The 24,529-nt window shown below is 39.6% G+C and overlaps 1 protein-coding gene across 2 annotated transcripts in view; it reads left to right on the top strand.

Moving 5' to 3' along the window:
* The window catches only part of SP1 (Sp1 transcription factor), a 34,699-nt gene extending 11,542 nt beyond the window's left edge, over positions 1–23,157 (top strand). For both annotated transcript variants that reach the window (XM_083353670.1, XM_083353671.1), the window contains exons 4-6: positions 13,574–13,742; positions 14,756–14,955; positions 16,464–23,157. In XM_083353670.1, the coding sequence (XP_083209796.1) occupies positions 13,574–13,742; positions 14,756–14,955; positions 16,464–16,786 (692 nt within the window). In that variant the 3' untranslated portion in view covers positions 16,787–23,157. The remainder of the gene's footprint in view (positions 1–13,573; positions 13,743–14,755; positions 14,956–16,463) is intronic.
* Positions 23,158–24,529: the final 1,372 nt, after the last annotated feature.

Raw genomic sequence — 24,529 nt, 5'->3', positions numbered from 1 at the left:
ATCCCATTTTGTAAGTTCTCATTCAAGTGCAAATATTATTTTGGCTTTCCCTTTGAATTGGAGTTCAGCCTGCTTAGCTGTTTAAGCTTTTCTGGTTTGTACTATAACAAATGAGAAGAGGGGCAATCCCAACAGAAGGCAAACCTGAACTGAACAAATAAATACAAATGGTTTGTGGTAGAAACTTGTTTGGTATTTTGATCAGTCTGTTAGTAAGAAAAAACATTCACTGAGTAATGAGCAAAATTCCTGGGTAACTACATGTCTTGGAAATGTATAATTGGTATTTTAATCAACAGAAGCAGTTAAATATGGGCAGGGAGACCATAAATGTTCTGTATTTGCCTCTACCATCAACTTATGTCTATATAACTTATTTTTTAAAAAAAAAATCTCTTTTGTTCAGTGAAATAAATGTTGAAATGTGCAACTTGTACATAACTCATGAATCTAGCAATGCAAAGGAGTTATGTCTCCCCTTCGTGATTCTTTCTAGCACTGCAATTTGTAAAAATTCATTTGCAGAGTCTTGTTTTGAAAAATATTTAACCTGTAAATGCAGATAAGTTTGGCCAATTGACCAATTTCCTTGTTTTACTTTTTGGTGAGATGCTGGGTTCTTGCCTCCCTTAATGCACAAGATGCTTGATAGTATATAAAGTGCTTATAAAAAGAATTAAGGGTATTTATGTATGGAACTAAGTCTAGGCTCCTAGACAGCCTTGCTCTTTCAGTTCTTTGTACAAATATTCAGGATGAAGTTCAGCAGAAGTCGTATCCTTATGCTCCTAGCAAAAAAACACTTAGATAAAGCCACCCTGTTTTGCATATTTAATGTTTGCATTTTGGATGTTTGATTCTTTTAATGTTGAAGTTTGGTTTTGAAAGCCAAAGTGGCATTTGAATGTGAACCTTGGGTGCAATTAAGTTGTTTCTCTAATGGATAAAATTATGTCCCCTAATAATGTTGTTAGTCCAGATTTTCTGGAGAAGAAGAGTGTGAGAAAAAACTTCAAGCTACCACTTTGGCTAAGAGAAAAGAAAACAAGTAGTGTTGTTGTGTAGGGTGGGGTTTTTTGTTTTTTGTTTTGCATCTATGATAGCTTTTCTTGAACCAATGTCCTCAGGTTCTGTTGCACTAGAATTCCTGCAGTTCCCTAATCATGCTGGTTTAGAATGATTGGAGCTGTAGATCAACATACCAAGAGAACAACATTAGAAAATGCTAATCCTTGTCGCGTTTCCTTGTTGACGTACAAACTGAACTGAACATGAAACTATTGTGCCCCTCCATAATCACCTCCCTTTACTGATATTTACACCAGGTTCTGTGTGGTAAAAATTGTTTGTTTACTCGAGTCAGACGCATCACAATTAAAATAAGGCATACTATACAACATAACATTTAAAATATAAAATGCAAGATTAAAATATGTACAAGTTAAACAAATCTTGCCCAGAAACTAGCAACATTGTGTTCCATGAGGTCCTCAAGTCTACACTGATCAGGGCACAGACAGCAGATATACATATGTGGTGTTGTCCGCATGTCACCACAATCGCAAAGGGCAGAAGACACCAGATAGCCCCATTTTGTTCAAGGTATCTCTGGATCTTGTTGTACCTGTGCGCAGTCTACTCAGTGATTTCCATATTTCCCAGCTTTCATCAGACCCGGGTGCCAGCTTTCTCCATTGATTTCATCCAGTGTTAGTTCTTCGTTCTCTTCAAATGTTTTTGAATGATTTTTAAACACAAAATGTATTACTGGAAAGCGAGCAAAGCATCAGGCTCAAGCATAATCTGTATTTCCATCAATTCATCTGTATCATACCTAAATCACAAAGTTATTCTTTAAAAATGGTTTGTATCTGATAACTACATATATTAGTGACTGGAAACCCCCTATGGACTTTTTGCTGGGAAAAATGGGGGAGGGGGAAAACACGTGATTTATGTGTTTGATGATTAGAAAGGGTAAACTATGGAGAGAAGAAAATAATAATGTAACCTGAAGGTAAAATACAAATATAGCTGTTGTTAAGAAGACCAGAAACCTTGCCTTTTTTTCCTTTGCTGTTTTTTCACCTATTACTTTTCTTTTTTTCTCTTTTAAAATTTGTATTTTTAAAAAAGTTTTAATAAATTGTGTGTGTGTGTGTGTGTGTGTGTGTGTGTGTGACAGTCACAGAACTGACTTTCCTGTGGTATATGATGTTTTGCGGTCAGCCATATCCATTCTGGAAGCACCCTTTTTTTTGGGGGGAGTGCCCCGCACAAAGGTTTACATTTTGAAAGAGGCTATTGGCCCAAATGTACCCATTGTTTGGGATTTTTTGTCTTGTAAGTATGGTTTATCAAAGGGAATGGCTTCAGGGGTAGGCAACCTTGGCTCTTTTATGACTTGTGGGCTTCAACTCCCAGAATTCTGGCTCAGGAATTCTGGGAATTGAAGTCCACGAGTCATAAAAGAGCCAAGGTTGCCTACCCCTGGTTGAGATGACTAGTAGTTACTTTAACTGAGGCAAATGAAATCAGTAATAGAGCTGTGCAACATTTCAGATCTGAAGGGAGAAAGAGACTTTGGAGCTCCTGAAGCCAAACATTTCCCACATTGTGCAACTGCTGTGGAGGGCACGCCCCTAATCCTGGGGAAAAGGCATTGTTGATTTATGATGCTGCAGACATCTTTGGGTTTCTTCCAGAGTGCTTTTTACTTTCAAAATTCACACTGCTGCACATCCTACCTAGTTGATACTTTGGGATTGTGAATGGGATTCTCCCCACCCCCCATTAATCAGTTTACTTACAAAATTATTGCACAAAAAGTGTTATTTAATAAGTTAATTCAGCACAGCGATTTTTGTTCAATATTAAAAGTATTAGCATTAGATTGGATTTTTATTCCCTGCCTATTAACTATTAGGGGGGGCTCTCCATGTTTTGGAAATAATTTGGAAGAAGAGCTTCAGCTCCAACGTCAGCCCTACTACTCTCCTCTCTTTATTAAAAACATTTTTTTTCCCTGTTCAAGCCTGGGGAAAATGTAGCTTTAAGAGTTTGTAATAAAGATCTGCTATTGTAAAGATTTGATAAATTAAAGTAGCTTTTTTTAGGGCTTGCACAGAAACGTAACCAAAGGTGTGAGCTTTTAATTAATAGCAGAGGTATTCTGAATCATTTTGTAAGCCTGCACAGTTCTATTAAAATATTAGCACTTAACAAGATCAATTTCTTATATTGATTTAGCCATTCTTTAAACTTGAAGCGAAGTACTCCCATCAGACAATAACTCCCCTATGTTGTCATACTGCCTTGATTGGCATATATCTAAATTCCTTGTTTTCATCCACAGTGTACAAAAGAGCTGAAAAAGAAACAAAGCACCTTACTTAATTAAATGTTCTGGTTATCCAGCCTCAGTCACTTTTCTTGGCTGCTCTTCTTCAGCATGATCTTCCTCAGTTGAAGTATAATTTTCATTCTGTTCTACAAGGATGCTCTCATTGTGTTATTTTCCACCTGAGGTCCACTGCATTTTAATCCAGCTGGAGGCCAGATAACCAGTCAGTAGTTCGTAGTCTGGGCTCACTGGCACATTAATGGCCCCAAACCTCTCTCAGTGATATAGCTGTGTGGAGAAATGATAAAGCATACATTCATTAGTGACCATTCAAAGTTAGAACAGTGCCGAAAAAAATAGCTTCCAGCTGGCCATCACACTTATGACAACAGCCCCATGGTAACATAATGCAAATTCAGGTGCCTGGCAACTGGCATGTATTTACGACTATTGCAGTACCTTGGGGTCATGTGATCACCATTTGCAAGTTTCTGACAAAGTCAGTAGGGGAGGTTGAATTCACTTAGTGACCACTTGATTCACTTAACAACTTAAGCAATTCTCTTAAAATTGTGACAACCTCCCCCCCCCAAAAAAAATAAAAAAAATAAAATCAGGCATGTCTCACTTAATCTTGTTTAATAACAGGTTCTGGTCTCAATTGTGGTTGTATGTTGAAGACTGCCTGTAGTTGCTTTCTGCTTTTTTTTTAGTGGTTTATAAACTTCAAAATTAGGTCTGTCAGGGCTTTGTAGTGATCAGACAGGTAGTTTTTTAACTAACCTGGTTGTTATCAATGCTGCTATACAGTCTCTGAAAGCAAATGTCACCATGCTTGAACATTGACTTGAAATGGGATGCAACCTCTCCTTGCTTCAGTAGTAATAAAGGAAAAGAACATGGGATTTTATCGGCAGAACTTCATTGACTGTTAAGAGGAAAATAGTACATGAGTAAATTACTACATGAGCCGTGGTGGCGGAGTGGCTAGAATGCAGTACTGCAGGGTAATTGTGCTGACTGCCGATTGCCAGCAGTTCGATTCTCACCGGCTCAAGGTTGACTCAGCCTTCCATCCTTCCGAGGTCGGTAAAATGAGGACCCAGATTGTTCGGGGCAATAGGCTGATTCTGTATATCACTTAAGTCTGTGAATTGGTATATAGTTAGGTCTAAGTGCTATTGCTATATTGTCTTTGTAAACAAAGTCTAATTGAAATGATGCAGGTGAGTCCTGTATGCTCAGAGTGATTGGTTTGAAATAACCATGGTTGATGAATGCCCTGAAGTTAGCTCAGGGTTGAGCAGCTTCTAGTAAGAATAATTTCTGCCATGATTAGGCTCTTTGGGTTAGTTGAGTATCCAGATTCTCAACCTGACAACAGTGAAATGATTTATTGCTGGGAAGTACAGATATTTTAAAAAAGGAAAATAACAAAATGTTTGGTCAAAGAACTTATATGACATGTTCTGGTTTAATTGTAATAATGGCAAATAAGTGATGAAAAATATTCCTTTCATTTGTATAACATTACTGTGAATTGGAAATAGGAATAAGATATGTTGTGGTTTGTATAGATAGCACAATTCATTTGTTGTTTATTTCTTGCCCCTGTTTTTTGGTAAGTGTGCAGCAGTCGACAAGTGATATCCTGCAGTAAGAAAGAGTATATGTCTTCCAGGATAATGTGGGGTGTTGGCCTAGAAACAAGGAGACTGAGTTCTAATCCTGCCTTAGGTATGAAAGCTGTCTGGGTGACTTTTGTCTAGTCATCCTCTCAACCCAACTCACCTGACAGGATGTTTTCCAGGGGGAAATAGGAAGAGGAAGGAGTATTAGGTATCCTTGTCACCTTGATTTGTTTATGAAAAAGGTGAGTTAAAAATCTTTTTAAAAATAGAAATGCAGCTTAGGAGTAAAAAGAATCCTAAGATTCCATAGAGTTCTTTTAGCTATGATGTTAGCAGTATAGATTACTTCTTAGTAACATCTCAACTTTACCTGCGAGGAAATTAAGATAAACAAGTTTTTAAAGATACACTTGCTGTAAAGAAACAACAAAGATCTCTCCCTGAGCTATATCATAATACAGAGCTTGAAAACTAAACCTAGCCCTTCACATAGATAAAATGCTCAGTAACTAAATCAAAAGATTGCATTCCTGGACTGAGTCAACTATATTTATTGTGTTTGAAAACAAAGATGACTCAGTGGTATATCACCTACTGCCACTCCTTGCAAAGAAAAATTGATAGCATTTATGTATTTAAGCAAACAACTGAACAAATGGGAATTTGAGCTAAACCATTTGAGGACTGCTTCAGATCTGCTTGTATCTCATAGGATGAACTGGACAGCCATTTGTCTGAAATGCTTTAGGGCCGTGGTGGCGAACCTATGGCACGTGTGCCACAGGTGGCATGCAGAGCTCTCACTGTGGGCACACACGCTGTCGCCCCAGTCCTAGGCCTTCAGCTGGGTTTTATAAAACCTTTTCGCTTTAGCCCTCCATTGCCCTGTGCAAAAAAAAAAAGTTCAATCAATCAATTTCAACTTTTTGCAGGGAAAAAAAAGATCTTGCAAAGTTGGAATTGATGGATTGAACTTTTTAGTCCCACCCAGTCTGCCGTTACCACTGCAGCCATGCCCACCCAATTGGCCATGCCCACCCAATGGGCACCCGATGATACATAAGCGGGTTTTGGGTTGCAGTTTGGGGACTCAGTCTGTAAAAGGTTCGCCATCACTGGTAGGGTTTCCTGCCTGAGCAGGGGGTTGGACTAGATGACCTCCATGGTCCCTTCCAACTTGTTGTTGTTGATGGTGATCATCACACAGTCAGCCAGATGTTCAGACTGGATTTGGCATTTTTGTCTACCTATCGAGTCCTTACCAAGGACCTGGGATAGGCAGATATGGATGTTTGATGGTATTATAGATGTTGTCGCAGGATGGAAGCAGTTCCTAGTAAGGCCGCCTTTTGCAATTGCCAACCTAGCAGTTCGAAAGCACATAAAAATGCAAGTAGAAAAATAGGGACCACTATGGTGGGAAGGTAACAGTGTTCCGTGCGCCTTTGGCGTCTAGTCGTGCCGGCCACATGACCACGGAGATGTCCTCGGACAAGCGCTGGCTCTTCGGCTTTGAAACGGAGATGAGCACCGGCCCCTAGAGTCGGAAACGACTAGCACGCATGTGCGGGGGAACCTTTACCTTTACCTTAATGACAAATTTGTCATCATCATCACTACTACTACTACTACTACTACTACTACTACTACATGAATCTGTGTGACTACTTTTGATTAGAATAGAGCTGTAAGGACCTTGGAGGTCTTAAGCTATGTTGGCCTTTAATGGTAAAATCCAACAACTTTAGTTACACCCAGTCTTGTGTCTGGTGATAACAGGATAAAGACAGAGGTGGAGCTGCAAGCATTATCCATGATAGCCCAAGGTCTTGGCACCAAAGAACTATACAAGCTGGTCTGAATATCAAACAGGTTTTGAGTGCAAGGCACGGGTCAAGAATGACAGGAACATGGGTCCAGAGTGTATAAAGGCCCTGAGACTGTTCTTCTATAGCCCAGGTGCTGGCACAGCAGGTGTGCTGTTTACCTTTGCTCCACTGGTATATTCTCGGGCTAGGTGCCCTGCCACAATCTGTCCTCTCATTATTTGAATCGGGTCTCACCTGCTCAAGCCTATTATCTCCCAAAGCTGCTTGAAGCACCCATTTGCCTTCTGGCTCTTCAGGTGAATGCTTTATCTCTTTAGCCTCTCATTCAGAAGATTCAGAGAACGCAATAATATACATACAAGCAAAGCAGTGCAGCTCTCAAAGCAGCAGTTTATGCAGAATAATCAAGCAGCGTCCCAAAGTGCTGCCTTCTGGATCAGCTGAGGTTTTTAGGTGGTCTTCGTGGACAGCCAAAGGTAAAGAGCGCATTGCTGCAGTTCAAACGAGAGAAGACCAAAGCATAGTGAAAGTGAGCAGGGCCTTCTAATCTAGGAAAGGCATAGTTGGTATGCAAGATAGAGCTGTGTAGAGGCTCTGTGCCAGCGGTCCCCAACCCACTGCCTGTTTGAAACCGGGCCATGGGAGAAATGGGCAAGCCCGCAACATGAAGCTCCACTTGCGCCAGTGGCGGGCAAGCATGCGCGCCAAGCTCCACTGAAGTTCCATTTGTGCGAGTGGAGGGCACGCGCACCCATGCACCACTTGCACAAATGGAGCTGAGCGTGCGCATGCACCTGCTTCTGACATGCCCACACCAGGCCAGGCCGAAATGGTTGGGGACCGCTGCTCTACACAGCAAACCTTTTTAGGATTTAGTCTCTTGATTTGTTGGCTGAAATCAAAGAGTAAAAACAAAAAGCACGGTGTAATTTCTAACCATGTCAATTTGTTGTTCTAGCTTTTCTTAAACATGATGAACATTCAGAACTGTAGATTGCCACGCTTCCTCTCGGAAATGATATAATCCAGTCCGCCATCTTATTTCCATTTTATTCAACTATTTGAGCAAACAAGTGAAATTCATTTGGAGACTGATTTTTGAGGCCATATCAGAATATATCTGGATCCCATGTGAAGGTGATTTAAAATTGTGTGATGTTGCAGTTTGAACTAGGCTACTGCTTTGGTTACATTTGATTTCTCTGGGAATGGTTGGCTTGTTTAGAACCAAGATTAACATTTTGCATGTTTGGGACTTCAGTAATATTTCTCTTTCTTCTGTCCATAATTGCAGATTTAGTTTGTGATTACATTTGGACTCTTTTGTCTCAATTAAAATTGAGTGTCCAGAAAGGTAAAACTTTAGTATCTGTGAAAGTGAACAGCTGCCAGGATTTTGTTCCTATTATTTGGTCAAAAATCATTAGCGCTTGGCACAAAAATCAAGAAACTTAACATTTATGTGAATCTGGCACAAAAAGATCAGAATCTGTTGTTCTTTTTATAGGTTTCACTTTAAACTAAAGCTTTCTGTGGAGATCTAAATCACTAGAATAAAAGTTGAAATTTTATATACTTTACCATTCATGCATGTTTGAATGTTATAGTTTTAGTGCTTGTTTAGTATCAGGACTTCCTTATTTAAAATTGTTGATGCAAAGTTCATAGTTGTTATCAAGGAGGCCACGTTTATTACTCAGCTGTAATGAAGCAAAAATTATTTCTTTACAATAGGATACGCTGTTGATTTGTCTAAATTCTCCTTTAGAAAGAGATAAAGAGATACTATATCTTTCCTCTCTCCTTGAGGCAAATATTTGAATGTAAAGCTTTTTAAAGACTTTATTTCCAATTGTTTGGAAATTTTCTGGAAGATTTCCACAGAATCTATAAAGTTTGTGGTGTTCACTAAATAAAGGAGAGAAAATATATGTAAATCTACAGAGTTGTAAAGAATTATCTTCTTTGGATGGCCCCCGTTTGCCCCATTCACTTTTATAGGGAAAGTATTTATTTCTGTTTGTAATTATATCAATCGGTTGGCATGTAGATTGCCAGGAACATGCGTCCAATCATATTTTTTGTACTTGTACATGTTACCAGATCATCAGGTAACAGCATGTCATTTTATTAATTAATTCTAAAAGGATGCCAGAGGAAGGATGTTGTGATTTGGAGTAAAATGGTGGTTTAGTATGGCAACAGAAAGCATCAATTGGAAGTAAAGAGGTCATCAATTTAAATCATTCACCATCTGTTTTGCAAAGAGCATCATCATAGGTTAGCCTTTACTGTGTAGGTGTTACTCTAAGCTTCTTGAGATAAGTTATATAAGGTATTGTCAACAGTATAAAAGGCTTTATAAGAACGCTTTTGTGGAATCAAGGTTTGTGATGAATGCAGCCTTTAGTTCCTTGTCACCAACCTCTTCTGTGAATCATTCACCCGTTAAAGAATATTCTGTATTTATCTCATGCTTGGAGTGCTGGCATGCACGGAATGTGTGTTGGAAGCTCCATGTCAGTACTGGCTTTTAAGAACCAAGTCTTCTTTTAAATCGAAACCACACTGCCTGAGCTATGAAGCCATCTTGAAGATGGTTCCTATCCCTTAGTTCAGTTGAAATGTACTTGGCATTTGCTAATTTCCTCAAAAAGCAGATTGCTTGGCCTGCTGAGTTTTTCGTCTCTTACAATATGTGTCACATTCTTTTTCCCGTGCAAGAAAATAATCAAGCAATGAAACTTGTAGAAGAACAAACTAATTTGGGAAGGTGAGGTGGGAGTTATAGAAAAAGCAATTAGATGACAGCCTGATCCTGGACCAATAAAATGGAAAGAAAAATTGATAAGCTTCAGAGTTTACCATTCCTCCTGGGCTCTCCTCCCTTTACGAAATGTTTTATATCTTGCAGTTTAAAACTCATCAGCACTGAGCTATAATTTCTATGGTTTTTGTAATTGGATGTTAGCTTTCAGGAAGGAAGAAGAGCGAATGTGGTGCAGAAGTTAACAGATGATTTTTCAAGTTTATACCCTTTCTGAAATCACCGTAATTAGCCAGCTAGCAGGCTCCAAAGAAATTCTCTGAATATCTTCCTTAGGAGAAGTATTGTTGCATTATTCCCTGCCCTCATTTTATCATCTGGTTAGTTCGCATCTGCTTTGCAGATTTGCTTTCTTGGTTTTTGCTGCAGTCATTTCCAGCTTAAACGGATACTTTAAAAAATGCTTTTTGTTAAGTCCAGCATTTTGCACGTTCCAAAATAAACTCCCAACAATACAACAAGCATACAGACATGCATGCATACAGGAAAAGTCTCAGAAACTCACAGTGTGAATCAAACATCGACATAGTGTAAATATTGAAATACATTTCAGATTATTAATAAGAATGGATTGTCTATTGCAATGTCTGCATGCAGACATTGCAACAGACAAAGATAGCGACTTTTCTGTCATTTAGAGCAGGGCTTTTCAACCAGTGGTACGGGTACCACCTGTGGTACATTGGCACCTGGCAGATGGTACGCAACCATCCTAGAAAAGTAGTGGTGGAGGGGAATGAGCTGAACCGGTGGCAACACCGCACAAGCCTGAACGAGAGATGGCTGGAGCTGCAGGGCTGTCGGGGCTCAGCGGAAGCACCAGGATCAGCGCCGGACTCCAGCTGGAGCTCGGCGCTGATCCTGGTGCTTCTGCTGAGCCCAGAAGAAGCGCCCATCAGCTGGAATGTTGCAGCATCTCCAGGGTCTTGTGATTTACATTCATATGCTTGGCAACTGATTCATATTTATGACGGTCCCAGTATCCCAGGGTCATGTGAAGTGACCAAAACCTGCTGCAACCACCCAGCGGGGGGGGGAATAAAAACCAACACACCCCACCCCCGCTGACAATCCTCAGCAGAAATGCTCACAACAATCAAAACCTCGGAGAGGAGGAAGAGCGCCACCGGGTGGGCAGGCAGGTGTCTTGCTCGGCTATGTCTTGGGGGGCACTTTTTTCAGTGCCATTGTAACTTCAAACAGTCACTAAGCAAACTGTTGTAAATCGAGGACTACCTGTACTTCATCACTTTTTTCCTTTTTTGGGGGGGTTCATCAAATTTTTAACACCTTGCTAGGCAACTGGTGGTACTTGGATGTTGCCATATCCTAAAACTGGTACAATGGGTGAAAAAGTTGAAAAGGCCTGATCTAGAGGGCCATAGCTGCCTTTGTATGGCATCACTGGGGCCATGTTTCAAAAGTGGAAAGGAATCAGGTCATTTGGGGGAAGGATTCAGAGATTTTAAGAGCAGATTAAGTATATCCAAGGATTAAGCCACTCCAGAATAAATTTGAACATTTTAAGTAAAGTGTATGACACCTTCCCTGGTTTACTGCATGTAAAAGTGGTCCCTAGCACTTTGTGAAGTTTTTGCATCATGGGCATAACATCAAACCTTGTCTACAGTGACAGCTACTGTATGCAGCATTGCTGCTTTTTTTAAAAAAAATGCAGTGGTAGTTTTGGAACAAACACCTCCTTACCTTAGGAGTTTTCAAAATGAAATAACATTGCTGTAAAAATGCAGTGGATATGTGGAAACAGAAAGTGCTTTTTTGTGTTTTGTTTTTTTTTTGCTTGTTTGTTTTAAATCCCATTTATATCCCGCCCTTCTCCGAAGATTCAGGGCGGCTTACAATTTAAAGCACAAATCAATGTGCTTAGCAATAGCCTTCATTCTATGTATATGCCTGGTAATGACCTATAAAGCTCTAAATGGCTTGGGTCCGGATTATCTAAGGGAACACCTGCTGCTGGCATCAACTTCCCATCGTCCTGTGTGCTTCCACAGGGAGGGCCTTCTCAGGGTGCCGGCGGTTAAGGAGTGCCGGCGGGTGATCCCCAGGGGGGGGGCATTCTCTGTGGGCGCGCCTGCCCTTTGGAATGATTTACCGGTGGAACTTCGGACCGCCCCCAATCTGCGTTCATTTCACCGGGACCTGAAAACCTGGTTTTTTGATCTATCAGGCCTGGACTGAAGGGGTTTTAGCTTTTAATATTGTTTTAATTGTTGGGCTTAATTAATCTATTTTAATTTTATACTATTTTTATATTGTATTTTATGTTGCCCTGTAAACCGCCCTGAGTCCTTCTGGAATAGGGCGGTATAAAAATTTAATTAAATAAATAAAATAAATATTAGGGCTTTCGGGGGCCCCAGCGGCATTTTTTTACAAAGTCAGCTTATTGCCCCCAACAATCTGGGTCCTCATTTTACCTACCTCGGAAGGATGGAAGGCTGAGTCAACCTTGAGCCTGGTGGGACGCGAACCTGCACTAATTGCAGGCAGCTGGTGTTACTTAAGGAGGCATTAGCCCACTGCTCCACCAAGGCTCTTTTTGCCTCTAAACACTCCAAAATACTAAAAAAATGACCCAAATGGTCCCCCACTTCCCCTGGAAGCCACAGAAGAGATTCTACTTCTTGGTTATACCCCAGCAGGGTCTGTACAACTATCAGGATGGTAGAAATCTCCCATCATATCTAGTTGTGAGAGGTTTTGGAATATTAATTTTAGTTCAAAATGTCATTCAGGTCTGAGGAAGTGTGATTAATTTAAAGGTTGGTAAGTTTGATTTGTAGGGACGCGGTGGCTCAGTGGGTTAGGACGCTGAGCTTGTCGATCAGAAGGTCGGCAGTTTGGCGGGTCGAATCCCGAGTGCCGCGTAACAGAGTGAGCGCCTGTTACTCGTCCCAGCTTCTGCCCACCTAGCAGTTCGAAAGTACGTAAAAATGCAAGTAGAAAAATAGGGACCACTACGGTGGGAAGGTAACAGCGTTCCGTGCGCCTTTGGCGTCTAGTCATGCCGGCCACATGACCACGGAGACGTCCTCGGACAAACGCTGGCTCTTCGGCTATGAAACGGAGATGAGCACCGGCCCCTAGAGTCGGAAACGACTAGCACGCATGTGCGGGGGAACCTTTACCTTTACCTAAGTTTGATTTATGACGTTTGTCTCTGTAAACTGCCTAGATTCACTTGGACAGTAAGATAGGTGGCTCTAAATTTGATAAATAAGTTCCTTGTTTCAACAAACTTAAGATGCCTCTTCCCCCTTTCTCATATTTTAAATTTAAATATTACACTTTCCAGTAGTCTGGAAAGTTGAGTGATGGCAACTGGACTTCTTTTCATTTTTTTGGTTTGAAACATTTCGCTGCTTATCCAAGTAGTTTCTTCAGTGATTACACTGAGTTTTATCATTGTATCTATTATCATACAGTACTGAATCGCGCTTACTCAAAAATTTGAAGTGCAAAGGCAAGAATGAAGCATGCAAGCCCGAGGTGTTGATCATGGCATCAAGAAGCAGTCTAGGTTTCAAAATGCTGAGAAGCCTAATTTCCCACATGACACTAGACTATAATTTAATTAAAACAATTATACACAAGCATTTACCCCAAAGGATGGCTGTGTTCTTTCCTTTTGTCTGCTTGCAAACATACCATCACCCAGAGAATTTGAAGACATTATTTTAGAAGTTAAAAATGTAAAAACAAACTAGGGAGAAAAACAGAAAGGAAGTGAAAGGAAAATTGGGAATAATATTTAGAACAACTTCTGCACAAATGACGACATAGTTGATACATGTTCTTATAGTCATTCTTTATTTTGACTTTCAGGCAGTGAAATTATATATGTGCTTAAATGTCGCTGATTCGGTGAAAGGTCATCTTTTGGCTTTTGAGACAGTAAGCATCCCAGTTTCTTCTACAGGTGATCATAATACCCACCTCAGCCTCCACGGTACTGCTGGTGATGGTTTGGCCGATGATGGAACAACTTTGGAAGAAGGGGAAGCTAGTCCGGATGCCCAGCCACAGCAAGTCCGAAGGATGCGCAGAGAAGCCTGCACCTGTCCCTATTGCAAAGACAACGATGGGAGGTAAGCTTCTGCAAGGAAAACGTGCTGTACATTTTGAGTGGACTCCCAATGCAGAGGTCAGTAAATAAACGAAGGGACTGCCGTAGAGACTCTCCCGCTTTAGTTCTTTAGAAGTAGAATTTTCAGTTTGGGAAGCCTGTTCTGTTGGGAATACAAGCTTTTAAGTCAAAAGCCCTAACATGTATGGAGTTCAGCTCTCTTGTGTATATTGTCCTGCAAGGCAGAAAGGTTCCCCGAAACATGTAATTTGACCGAAGTTGGCACTATTTGCTGGCTTGCAATGTTAATAGCTGATTACGGCAGCCCGAAAGTGGTTTACAATATGTTAAGATCCATAAAGACGCAACATTAAATAATTCCTGTGCTGCATAGATTGTGGGGAAGGGATTATGTCTAGAGACGTGTAACAATGGTTGATTCGATATTTGCTTTGCTCCATGCTAAGTAGCTGCCAGCTTTGTGCGAGTATACATCACTCTCTTTTTTCCTCTTGTGTTAGCAGAGCATTATCTCTCTGAAAACGGTTGCACCTTGCTTTTCCTGAACTATCTGTGCTTTTTCAGGAGATGTAAATAGCTGCCGTAGGGATATGTAACTCGTAGACGTTTTCAAAATGCGAGAGAACAAGCAGTGCGGAGACAACAACGTGTGATTTAAAGATTGTCCAGTGTGCCTTGATCAAGTGTCTTCCTTGTCTTTATTCTGGCATTCTAGATCAGGACGTAATAATGCAAATCTTGGTTTTGGATTTGTAGTCGCTTAATACTAACAAAGTAACCTCCACCCGTTTTGCCCCCATTATATTACTGGAGAGGTTGTGATTAGGACTAGATTTGCACGGAGGAGGGCGACCTCAATTCTAGTGTTCATGGCAACCACCCAAGAAGATGATGGAATAATTCTATGTGACAGTAGCTCTTCTTCCCCTCCCCCCCCCCCCCGCCATGGGGCAAAACAAATGGTAAGCAAGCCAGTTTTATCGGATTAACTCTTTTGTGCATCACCCTTTTCAGAGGCTCTGGGGACCCTGGCAAAAAGAAGCAGCACATCTGCCATATCCCAGGCTGTGGGAAAGTGTATGGGAAGACATCTCACCTGCGAGCTCACCTTCGATGGCATACTGGTGAACGGCCGTTTGTTTGCTCATGGACGTATTGCGGCAAGCGTTTCACACGCAGTGATGAGCTACAGCGACACAAGCGAACACACACTGGTAAGTGCAAGGAGTTCCTGGGCCCAAGCAACGAGTATTGTGTGTAGCTTGAGGTGAGGGAGAGGTTTCAAAAGAGTTTTGTGTTGGGATCTTCTTTGTTAACACAGCTATACAAGTAGGGAGGCATTTTTAGTTATTCCAGAATAAATTTGAACATTTTAAGTAAAGCGTATGACACCTTCCCTGGTTTACTGCATGTAAAAGTGGTCCCTAGCACTTTGTGAAGTTTTTGCATCATGGGCATAACATCAAACCTTGTCTACAGTGACAGCTACTGTATGCAGCATTGCTGCTTTTTTTAAAAAAAATGCAGTGGTAGTTTTGGAACAAACACCTCCTTGCCTTAGGAGTTTTCAAAATGAAATAACATTGCTGTAAAAATGCAGTGGATATGTGGAAACAGAAAGTGCTTTGAAAATAATGTTTCCGGAATGTATTTGTGTTATTCAAAACAACTTGCCGTAATTGTATATATAAAACTGCAAATTTACAAGTGTTATCTAGAAACTAAACAAAATAACCCAGCTGGCGAGAGCATATGTATGATTATAAAACAGAAATAAATATTATCTTTATTTTATTTTATTTGCTCTCTACTTTAAGGGTTTGTAAGCGAGCCTTGAATTGAAAAATGAGAATCAGTATAAAACAAGAGCCATATGAATGGGCAAATAATGGCCAGAACCATGTGGCAACGTTCAGTTGAGTAAAAATTCACCATAATCAATAATAAAACGACCTTTTTCAAACTGAAACCTAAGAATTGGTTTTTAAGTTTGTATCTACTATTGTTAATATTGTAATATTTATGATTTTTATTGTAAGCTGCCCAGAGTCACTTTGCAGTGTGTGTGGGGGCGTATAAATTTAATGAATAAATAATAAAAAAAACTATGCAAGGATGTGGCATTTAAAATGTCTCTCTTTTTTTAGAGGCTACTTTGTAAAAACTTATTTGGATGCCTAATATTTGTTGAAGGTAACAAAGCTGAAATATTTTCATAGAATGGGGAACAAAAGCAAGAGTTTGTAGGCATATGACTGGTATATTGGGACGCTATGTAAGACTGATATCTCTAAGCAAAACTACTCTCCAAAAAGAAGCCACAGCAAAATAGGCTCCCACAATAGGGTTATTATTAATTTTTGTATATAGATGTCCCTGAAGATCTTAGGAAGAGGCTTACATGGATAAAAGCTTCTCTTGATATAAATAAGGCTCTAAAAATAATAAGGTTTGTACTGCTCTGAGAAAGAAATAGAGCTGGAATAGGTGTCATTGAGTTTGCCCTTTGTAAGTATTTTCTGCTAAGTGGCATATGCCCAATTCAGTAGCCTAAACTGGAGGTGACAAGAGCATGAATGATAGCCAAGTCTGGCTGTGGTTTGATAACACTTTTTGCTGATTCTCTCAAAACAGGACATGGTTCCTGACAGGAAGAGGCTGGGCTACCATGTTTTAAGAATGAAACCAGGGGAATGGCTTCATGATTGTTTTCTTTCTTCAGGAGAGAAAAAGTTTGCCTGTCCCGAGTGTCCCAAGCGCTTCATGAGGAGCGATCATCTTTCCAAGCACATCAAGACCCACCAAAACAAGAAGGCAGGCGCGCCAAACAGCGTGGGTGCTATGGACGTCTCTGCAGTCTCCATTGATGCGAATGCCTCCACAGAGAGTGCCGGTGGAGCGGCACCTTCCGCCCTCATTGCAACCAATATGGTGGCCATGGAAGCCATCTGCCCAGAAGGCATCGCACGCCTTGCGAGCAGCGGCATCAATGTCATGCAAGTGGCTGATCTCCAGTCGATCAACATCAGTGGCAATGGATTCTGAGGATCTGTCCGATATTGCATAAACGTGGGTTTCTCGAGGTCCAAGAGATGCCTTTTCATGACAGAAGTGACAGAAGATGGGGACTCGGCTGCCACATCTAGCTTTCAGATGCCATTTCTGTCTCCCAGGAATATTGTATGCAGAATAAGGTCTGCTTGCTGTATAGTTCAGCCTGGTGATGCCTGGGGGGAATACGTGGGAAAAGGGGATGGCCCAGAACTGATTGATTGATTAATTTTGTTTTGCTTTTTCTTCCCCTCCCCCATTAGGTCTCTTCACCTTTATTAGGTACCCCAATGCCATCATGCCTTGGTTCTAAATGTATATGATCATTGAAATACTTTTTAGCAGAAAAAAAATCTATATTATTATTGTTATTATTATTGTAATTATATAAAATTATAAAATATGTTCTTTTGGATGAAAGAGATTAAAAAGCGCTGCAGCCAAAGTCTTTGGTTGTAGTTCAGATGCCTTAACTTGGAACTTATTGAGCTGTTAAACGGCGTTCAGGCTTATGTTCAGATGCTATATTGCATTTTAATTGTAAGTATAAAAACATAAATTTTGCTTTTCCTGTGCTTAACTTTTAGGTTTTTCTCTCCAGCCCCCCCGCACACACACACACCCAATGTTCTCTTCCCTTATTTGATTAGACTCTCATACCTATACCTTTTTTTAAAAAAAGCTACTTCCTGATAATTTCTACTTTTCTCTATTTGGAGAAAAGAGTGTCTATTTAAAGTCCCTGTCATCATTTTTTTTTTCTACCCAAAGTGATCGGGTCCATGACCCACTGTGTGTTCTGAATTTGCAAGGGAGCCTAAGGAAAGATGAAAACGTGACAGACAATTTATGTTCTTTGCCTTCCAAATGCATGACTTCAACTTTTGGCCCTAGGGGAATTCTTTTTAGTTCCTAGTGTGAAGCGGTGAATCTTCTTTGTTTAAAGGATTTGTGCATGCGTGCCCCTCTTAAGGACACCAGGAATCTTAAGGGTGTGGCGGAGAAGTCTTTATATATGTTAGGGTTCAACTCAAGCCATTGTACTACATCGCAAGTTGGAACTATAGTATTGGACTCTGTTGTTCTTTGTTTAAGATCTTGACAAAATGCTAAGGCCATGTAGTTAAAGGAAAAATGTAAATTTGGCTTCTTTTATCTTGAGATAACTGCATTGCTGTGAAACGCTAAGGGACTTGCCCAGTTCTTTCCAAATTGACAAATGGCCCAATATTTGGCTCAGTTTCTGGGTGTTCCATTGAGAATAAATTCTGAATTGGCTTTTTTTTAAAAAAAATCTATTTCTAACTTCTTTTTAGCAATTTAGTGCTTGCTAGCCAGCCTGCTCCCTTTACAAGGTTACATACGTCCTTATGAGAACAATTATTATGAGGAAATTGCAACAAAGGGAACTAAAGTGGTAGTTCAAATACCAAAGAAATAAAGTGAAGGCCGGTGCTTATGAGATAAAAAGTGACCGGGGTGGGGGGGTGGCAGAAAATGTGATGCTTGAGAGTCGTTACAGAATCTCTGTTAAGGAACGGAGCCTTATGACACTCACCTCCCATCCCAGTAAGTCTTCAGAGAGTTTAGGCATCATTCCTAAGACCTCTTTGTGTTTAGTGTGAACCACTTAGACAGGTTTGTTCAGTACTTTACCAGATCATTCAGCTGATCGGTCCTTTGTCCTTTTCCCTCTGCTAATTAAAACAAGGTAGCATGACAAGTTTATTTTATTTTTTTACTAAGTATTGAGGGAAATCTTCCAATTGCTACATAGCCTTCATGAAGCTCCTGCCTCTTGCATACTTCAGTACTTGTCACGTGCAAGGTGAATTCCTGTGCCCCAGAAAGTTCACAAAAGGGTCCATGAATTGTTGCTGGGGTATATACCTGGCCATTATTTGTTGTTTCCGTTGCTTTGCTCTGAAGTTCTCTCATCACTTCGCTCTTCAGTAGCATAAAACCAGTTTATTGTTTTCGTCTGCCTTCCATATAAAGTGTTGTGTTGGTAACATTGAGATGCCCCTCTTGCCATGTCCTGTTCTGTTTTCCTTTTTATTGTTTTGTTATCTGGAGCCGTACCGGAATCATATGATACGATATGATATGATATGCTATATATGCACTCATATATTGCAGTGGTTTAGCAGAGCTGAATTACGACATCATTTTTGTCAGGGCCAGGGAAAAAAGATCATTTTTCCTTTCTCAGGACAACGCTGGAGTTAAGATTAACCGTCCCCACAATTGTCCAAGTGCTTTGCATCTGCAGATCCTTGGGAGTCCCTTGCCTGGAGTTGGGTAGCGCTTTCACAGTCTTTTGATGAGTTTTTAAAAAGAATATTCTTGTTTCACAAATGCTGTTTGTTGAGCTGAGAGAGGATGGAAACAAGACCAAAAAAAAAGCATAAGCATCTTAAAGCATATCAAAAATAAGAAAAGCCATGGTGTAAATATTTGACTTCTGTAGTGCTTGTGAATTATTTGTACTGATGAATTGATTTTGCTCAATTTATTTTGGCTGAGGTGAAATTGTCACTTCTTGCTTAGCCTTTTCCCCTTTTTCCCAATGATTTCCCTATTCATTTTGATGGATTGGAAAGGGCAGACTTACACCAGTAACGTAAGAAACATAAAACAAATACAAAGTAATGTACCACCAGGAGGACTGGGTAGGCATGTGTAACTCAAGCATTTTTATTAAGAAAGAATTGCCTTGTCACAGTAGTAAGGATTTGTGGGTCTTCCAGGTACCGCTGTTAGATCAGAGGTAAAGCAGATTGTATTTCTCATATGGTGCAAGCTCAGTATTGCTTCAAAAGCAAGAGAATATTTTAGGGTCTTGAAATTGGATGTTCCAGAGACTCAAGGATTGTAATCATCTGATAGAAGATGATTTTTACTATGATAGATTTCAAGTACTGTAATACTATTACTAAATTAATTGGATACAAGCGTTAATTGCCATAGTGAAGGGAGCTTGATGTTCTAGATAATTTAGTCCCATATAGTATGCAGCGATAAATAAACTGCCTCATACCCCAAGTTGCTGGCTTATTCCTGCTATTTTAAACCCTCTGCTTCAAGAATGGCTTAGTTGCATTAAAAAAAAAAAATTGGGGGGGGGGGCAGGGAAGCAGTATGATGCCTGTGATGCCACCAGTTGTCATCTGATTTTCAAATTTGGGAAAGTAGAACCGTGTTTTTAAGAAAACAAATAATGCTACAGAACTTATTGACATCTTTGTTTACACACAGAGACTTATACATACACAGTATGTACATGCTTATGAAAGATTGCAGGATAGTTCCCACTGTGTGAAAGAATAGCTGATTTTTTTTCCCCCTTTAAACTTCCCTATAATACCAGATTGTGCTTGTTGATAGCATCCACTCAACTGTTTTCTTAGCAGATGTGGCGTTAATGGAAATGCTGTTATGATCTAATAATTTTTCTTCTGCTACAGAAAATACCACTAGCATTTTTTTTCCAAGTGCTACACTTGAAAAAGCCTGTCTATTCACATTTATTTTTCGCAACTGAGAAAAATGGCATCCTTTTTTAATAAAAAAAAATCCACTGGACAGTTTTGTTATTTTGGACATTATTTACTCAGTTCAGTGTGACTTGTAGAAGGAATCCCATCTATAAATCTGTAAATGAAACTTTTTCTCTTGGCAGACTTTCTCAGTCTGCTGTCTCAGATTGCCCATCACGGAAGATTTACGAGTCTCTCTTATCAGCTCCTCATGTTTGTTTTCTAAAGAGCAATTTTTTTAGTTTACAGCTATTGCTACAAGTCAGGAAGCCAGAAGTAGGGTTTCCAGTTAGTGATAGAAATCCAATAAATCTCTGAAGTATGAACACCTAAGGAAGGGAAAACAGCTATTATAAATCTCTTCACTTTTGAAAAGGGGGGGGGGGACAGAAATATGGAGAAAAGGTGAGCATTTTGATTTGTAATAACCTAAATCTTAAAGGTGGGCTGGGAGCATGGGAGAATTCTGTTTAGGGAATACTGGGGATTCTAGGGCCCTTGGTAGATTGCAGTATTTATTTCTCCTAAGTGGTGTATCTATCTCATTGCAGCACCTGGTGACAATTGCGATTGTGCCTTTTTGTCCTACACTTTTTCTGAGTTTCTGCTAGAATCGGAAGGTATTCTCTGCAACGTGCAAAGTAAATATATGCATGGTATATGCCAAATATTTAGAAGAGTATTGAGGAAAATGGTCTTTACAAAGATTATATTGCATAGTAGCACTGAATTCCTTACGTATGTGTCCCTTTTTCCCACCCCAACCTAAAAATTCTCTTTTGGTCTTCAACCAAGGAGAAATGTTCAACTCAGGTCATATATTTTTTCTTCTTCTTTCGTGTATAAGTAATATTGTCTGAAATAGGCTCTTATATATACTATCATTGAACATAATAGCAGAAAAAAATTACAGAAAAACATGCAGTAAGTGCCTTTCCTGGAACTCAAAAAAAAAAGAGTCAAAATCAAAAGTTTTCTATGGAAATTATCATTGACTTGACCACTTCGTTTGCCTCTTTCACACCTTCAGTAGCACTGTGTTGAAGTTCGAATTTTGCATTCCATTTAAACTCCTGTTAAGGTGTTGTTGTTTTTTATGTGCTTGGGCATGAATTGCCACCCACATCATAGCATCACTTATATTTCTCTTCTGTCGCAAAAGAGCTTTGCTTGCATCATTTAGTTTTATCTCAATAGACAAGAACTCAGATCTTTAAAGTCTTAATGTAACCATGTAACCATGACTGTTTATTGTGTCTGCTTGCGTGTAAGAGATGCATGCTACTACCATTTGAAATAGTGCCCTGGGAGAAATTTGATCTCTCCGTGTGAGTAGCCATGTAGGAAAGTCTTTGGTGCAGGAAGATCTGGCCTACCTTTTGTTTCCCTTTGGAGTCTTACCATTTAGATTTTAAGAAAAGAGTTGTCCACCCTTTTAAGCGACAGTGCATCCCCATTTGGTGCCACCTTCCACTCATTTTCAGTTTGGTTTTATAACATTGTCTGCAGTGACTGTTCTTGTGAATCTGGTCAGAATGATAGCATGATCCCTGGTTATCTGCTGGGTTGAGAATGTCCGTTGCTTCCAAAAGATGGCCTCTGCTTACAAAGGCACCGTTCAATTTTACACATGCGAAAGCTAAAATAACATTCTTTGCTGGTGTGTGCGCTCAGAACAAAGCTCAGTTATTTGTGTGATCAGCACTATTGGCAGATTTGAGTTGTGTTTGAGGGGGGGAAAAGCATCCCTTTCCGGAGGCTATTTTTTTTTTAGGGTGAGGCTTGTTGTCTTATTGAATACTTTCCCATCACAGAGGGAAGGGCTTCGTGAATTTTGAAAGTGACTGTCCAGTGAGAGAGGGCAGGGTAGCCATTATTTGGATGTATGCTGCATGTGTGAATGTGTCTCAATTCCAAGAACATTATTAATTGAAGATCATTTAAACATGTAGTTGCAAGCTGGGTCTTGGAAAAGCTTTACTGAGCCTCTGTTTATATAAACTGGCCTTAACATAAAATGTGTACAGAAGAACGCCCCTCTTCCAGATGGCTAAACCTGTTTTAATTTTTATATTATCTTAAAATTACTTGCAATGCTGTTTTTTGGAATAAAATGTGCCTTGCCTTTTATATAAACAAGACTTGTATATAGTTAAGCCAATGCCATCAGCCTTAAAGAGATCTCTGCAGCATTTTGTGCCTTGAGCCAGACTTTTCTATATTAAATCTTGTCACAGTCCAGTTTAAATGGGCCACAAGAGTCCAGTAATTAATTTAATTTTCCTAATCCACTTGGAAAAAGGATGAGCACTTGCTTTCCCCATGTTTTGTGGTGGTAGTTGAGCAGGAGGAATTTCAGCTCAGATTCCATTCAGTAATGCACGTACTCTGATAAATCTTTAACAACAATTTTACACTATCTCCAACAGCTAGTAATTCTCTTCCGTAGTAACATCGTTGCCTCTACATTTGTTCCCAGGAAATGGGGAGGTGAGAAGTGATCTAAGGTGGATGCGTTTTGTTTTCGTTTTTTTTTTTTAATTTTTTTGTTTTTTTGTTTTTCTGGTGCTTATAGCACAGCTCTGCAGTCACTTAAGCCAACCTGTAACACTGGCAATAAAATAATTTTGTCTATTCTATGTAAAAGACTGTTTGTTTTATCTTGTAATAATGTATATGCTTTTTTTAAAAAAAAATCCAATTACCTATGTAATGATGTCTGAAACACTTTTAAAAAGTGCTATTTTTGTACAAAGATTAAAATAGTTTGCCTCCTTTGTATACTGATTACATTTTTTAAATGAAAGGAATAAACAAGTATCTACAGAGTTTGTATTTAATCTGGCTGGCCATATGAATTGTGTATGTCTTTACTCTTCTACTTTGCCCCAGTATTTTGCTATAACTCACTGCAAAATCATGGTTTCATATTGTTTCATATTTCTGGTTACGTTGCTGGCTTCATATTTTAATGTGGACACTAACAGCCAAATGTTAAAACATCTAATAGTGTTCCTTAAACATGTTGATACAGTACTGAACTACAGTATCCTCTACCTTAATTTTCTAAGGATACTTACAGGATCCACATGAGGCTCAGAGTCATGGTTGAAAATAAATGAGATGCTGAAGCAACATTGTCTTATGAATACAATTAAAAAGCTAAAATCTTTCACTACTAAAGTTACACAGTGTAAGAAAAAAATCACATGACAACAGAATGTGGCCAAAATACTATGTCCCTTTAAAAGTGTTTACTGGTCTATCTTAGGTTAGCCATCAAATTCTTCTGTGAATTTGATAAATCATGCGAATCTAAACAAAACCCTCCTGCTTGATTGTCAAATCATTCTGCTTGATTGTTTTCTGCTTGATTGTTAATCACACAGAATTGTTCAGAGGGAAACAATACCCTAATTGAGAACTAGCAAGGAGAAAGCCACTTGTCCTCCAATGCTGGCAAGAGTTAAGCTACAGAGTAAGCAAACCGCACGCTGACTAGCATTGATGGTGTTACAACAACCAAGCTCGTAGGAGTACCAAGGACACCATAGTTCAGTTCTGAGCAACATTTATTCTCTTCTATTGGTAAAGTCACCTAGCTGGCTTTGTGCCTAGGATAGGACTAGGAAGTAGAAATCATGAACTCCTGGTTCCTAGCCTGATGTCTTAATCACTACACCAAACTGGCCCCATAACAACCTTTGGGTGTGGACTTCTAAGAGTACCAGAGCGTAGGAGTTTTGATTCTTGGAAACTCCCGTTTTCTGCTCTTTTGGGGGTTACATTTTCCAATCTATTAAAATACAATGGTGCCTCGGTACTCGATTGTTTTGAATCTCATCAAATTTGGAGGTAAAAAGTATTTGCTAGCTAAACTGCCTAAAACGACCCATAAGAGATAAAAAGAGATATAAAGAAACATAATGAAGTGAAAAAGAAGTTAAAAGAGGAGAAATGAGAGGCTTCTGATCTTAATAACAACAGTTATAGCTACATTTATTTTATTCTCTCACATCCCATCAGTTTCCTTCTTTCCATAAACTTCTAATCATTAAATGTATAAATTATTATCAAAATAATAATAATAATGTTGGAAGGGTCCTTGGTAATCTAGTCCAACCCCCTGCTCAGGCAGGAAACCCTATAGGTTGTTCTATTTTTTCCCCCCACTCACTTTTATATTTTTTCCAAGGTT

This window comes from Vipera ursinii (assembly GCF_947247035.1).
Source record: "Vipera ursinii genome assembly, chromosome: 2".
NCBI classification, from domain to species: Eukaryota; Metazoa; Chordata; class Lepidosauria; order Squamata; family Viperidae; genus Vipera; species Vipera ursinii.
This window is presented reverse-complemented; position numbering and strand designations above follow the sequence as displayed.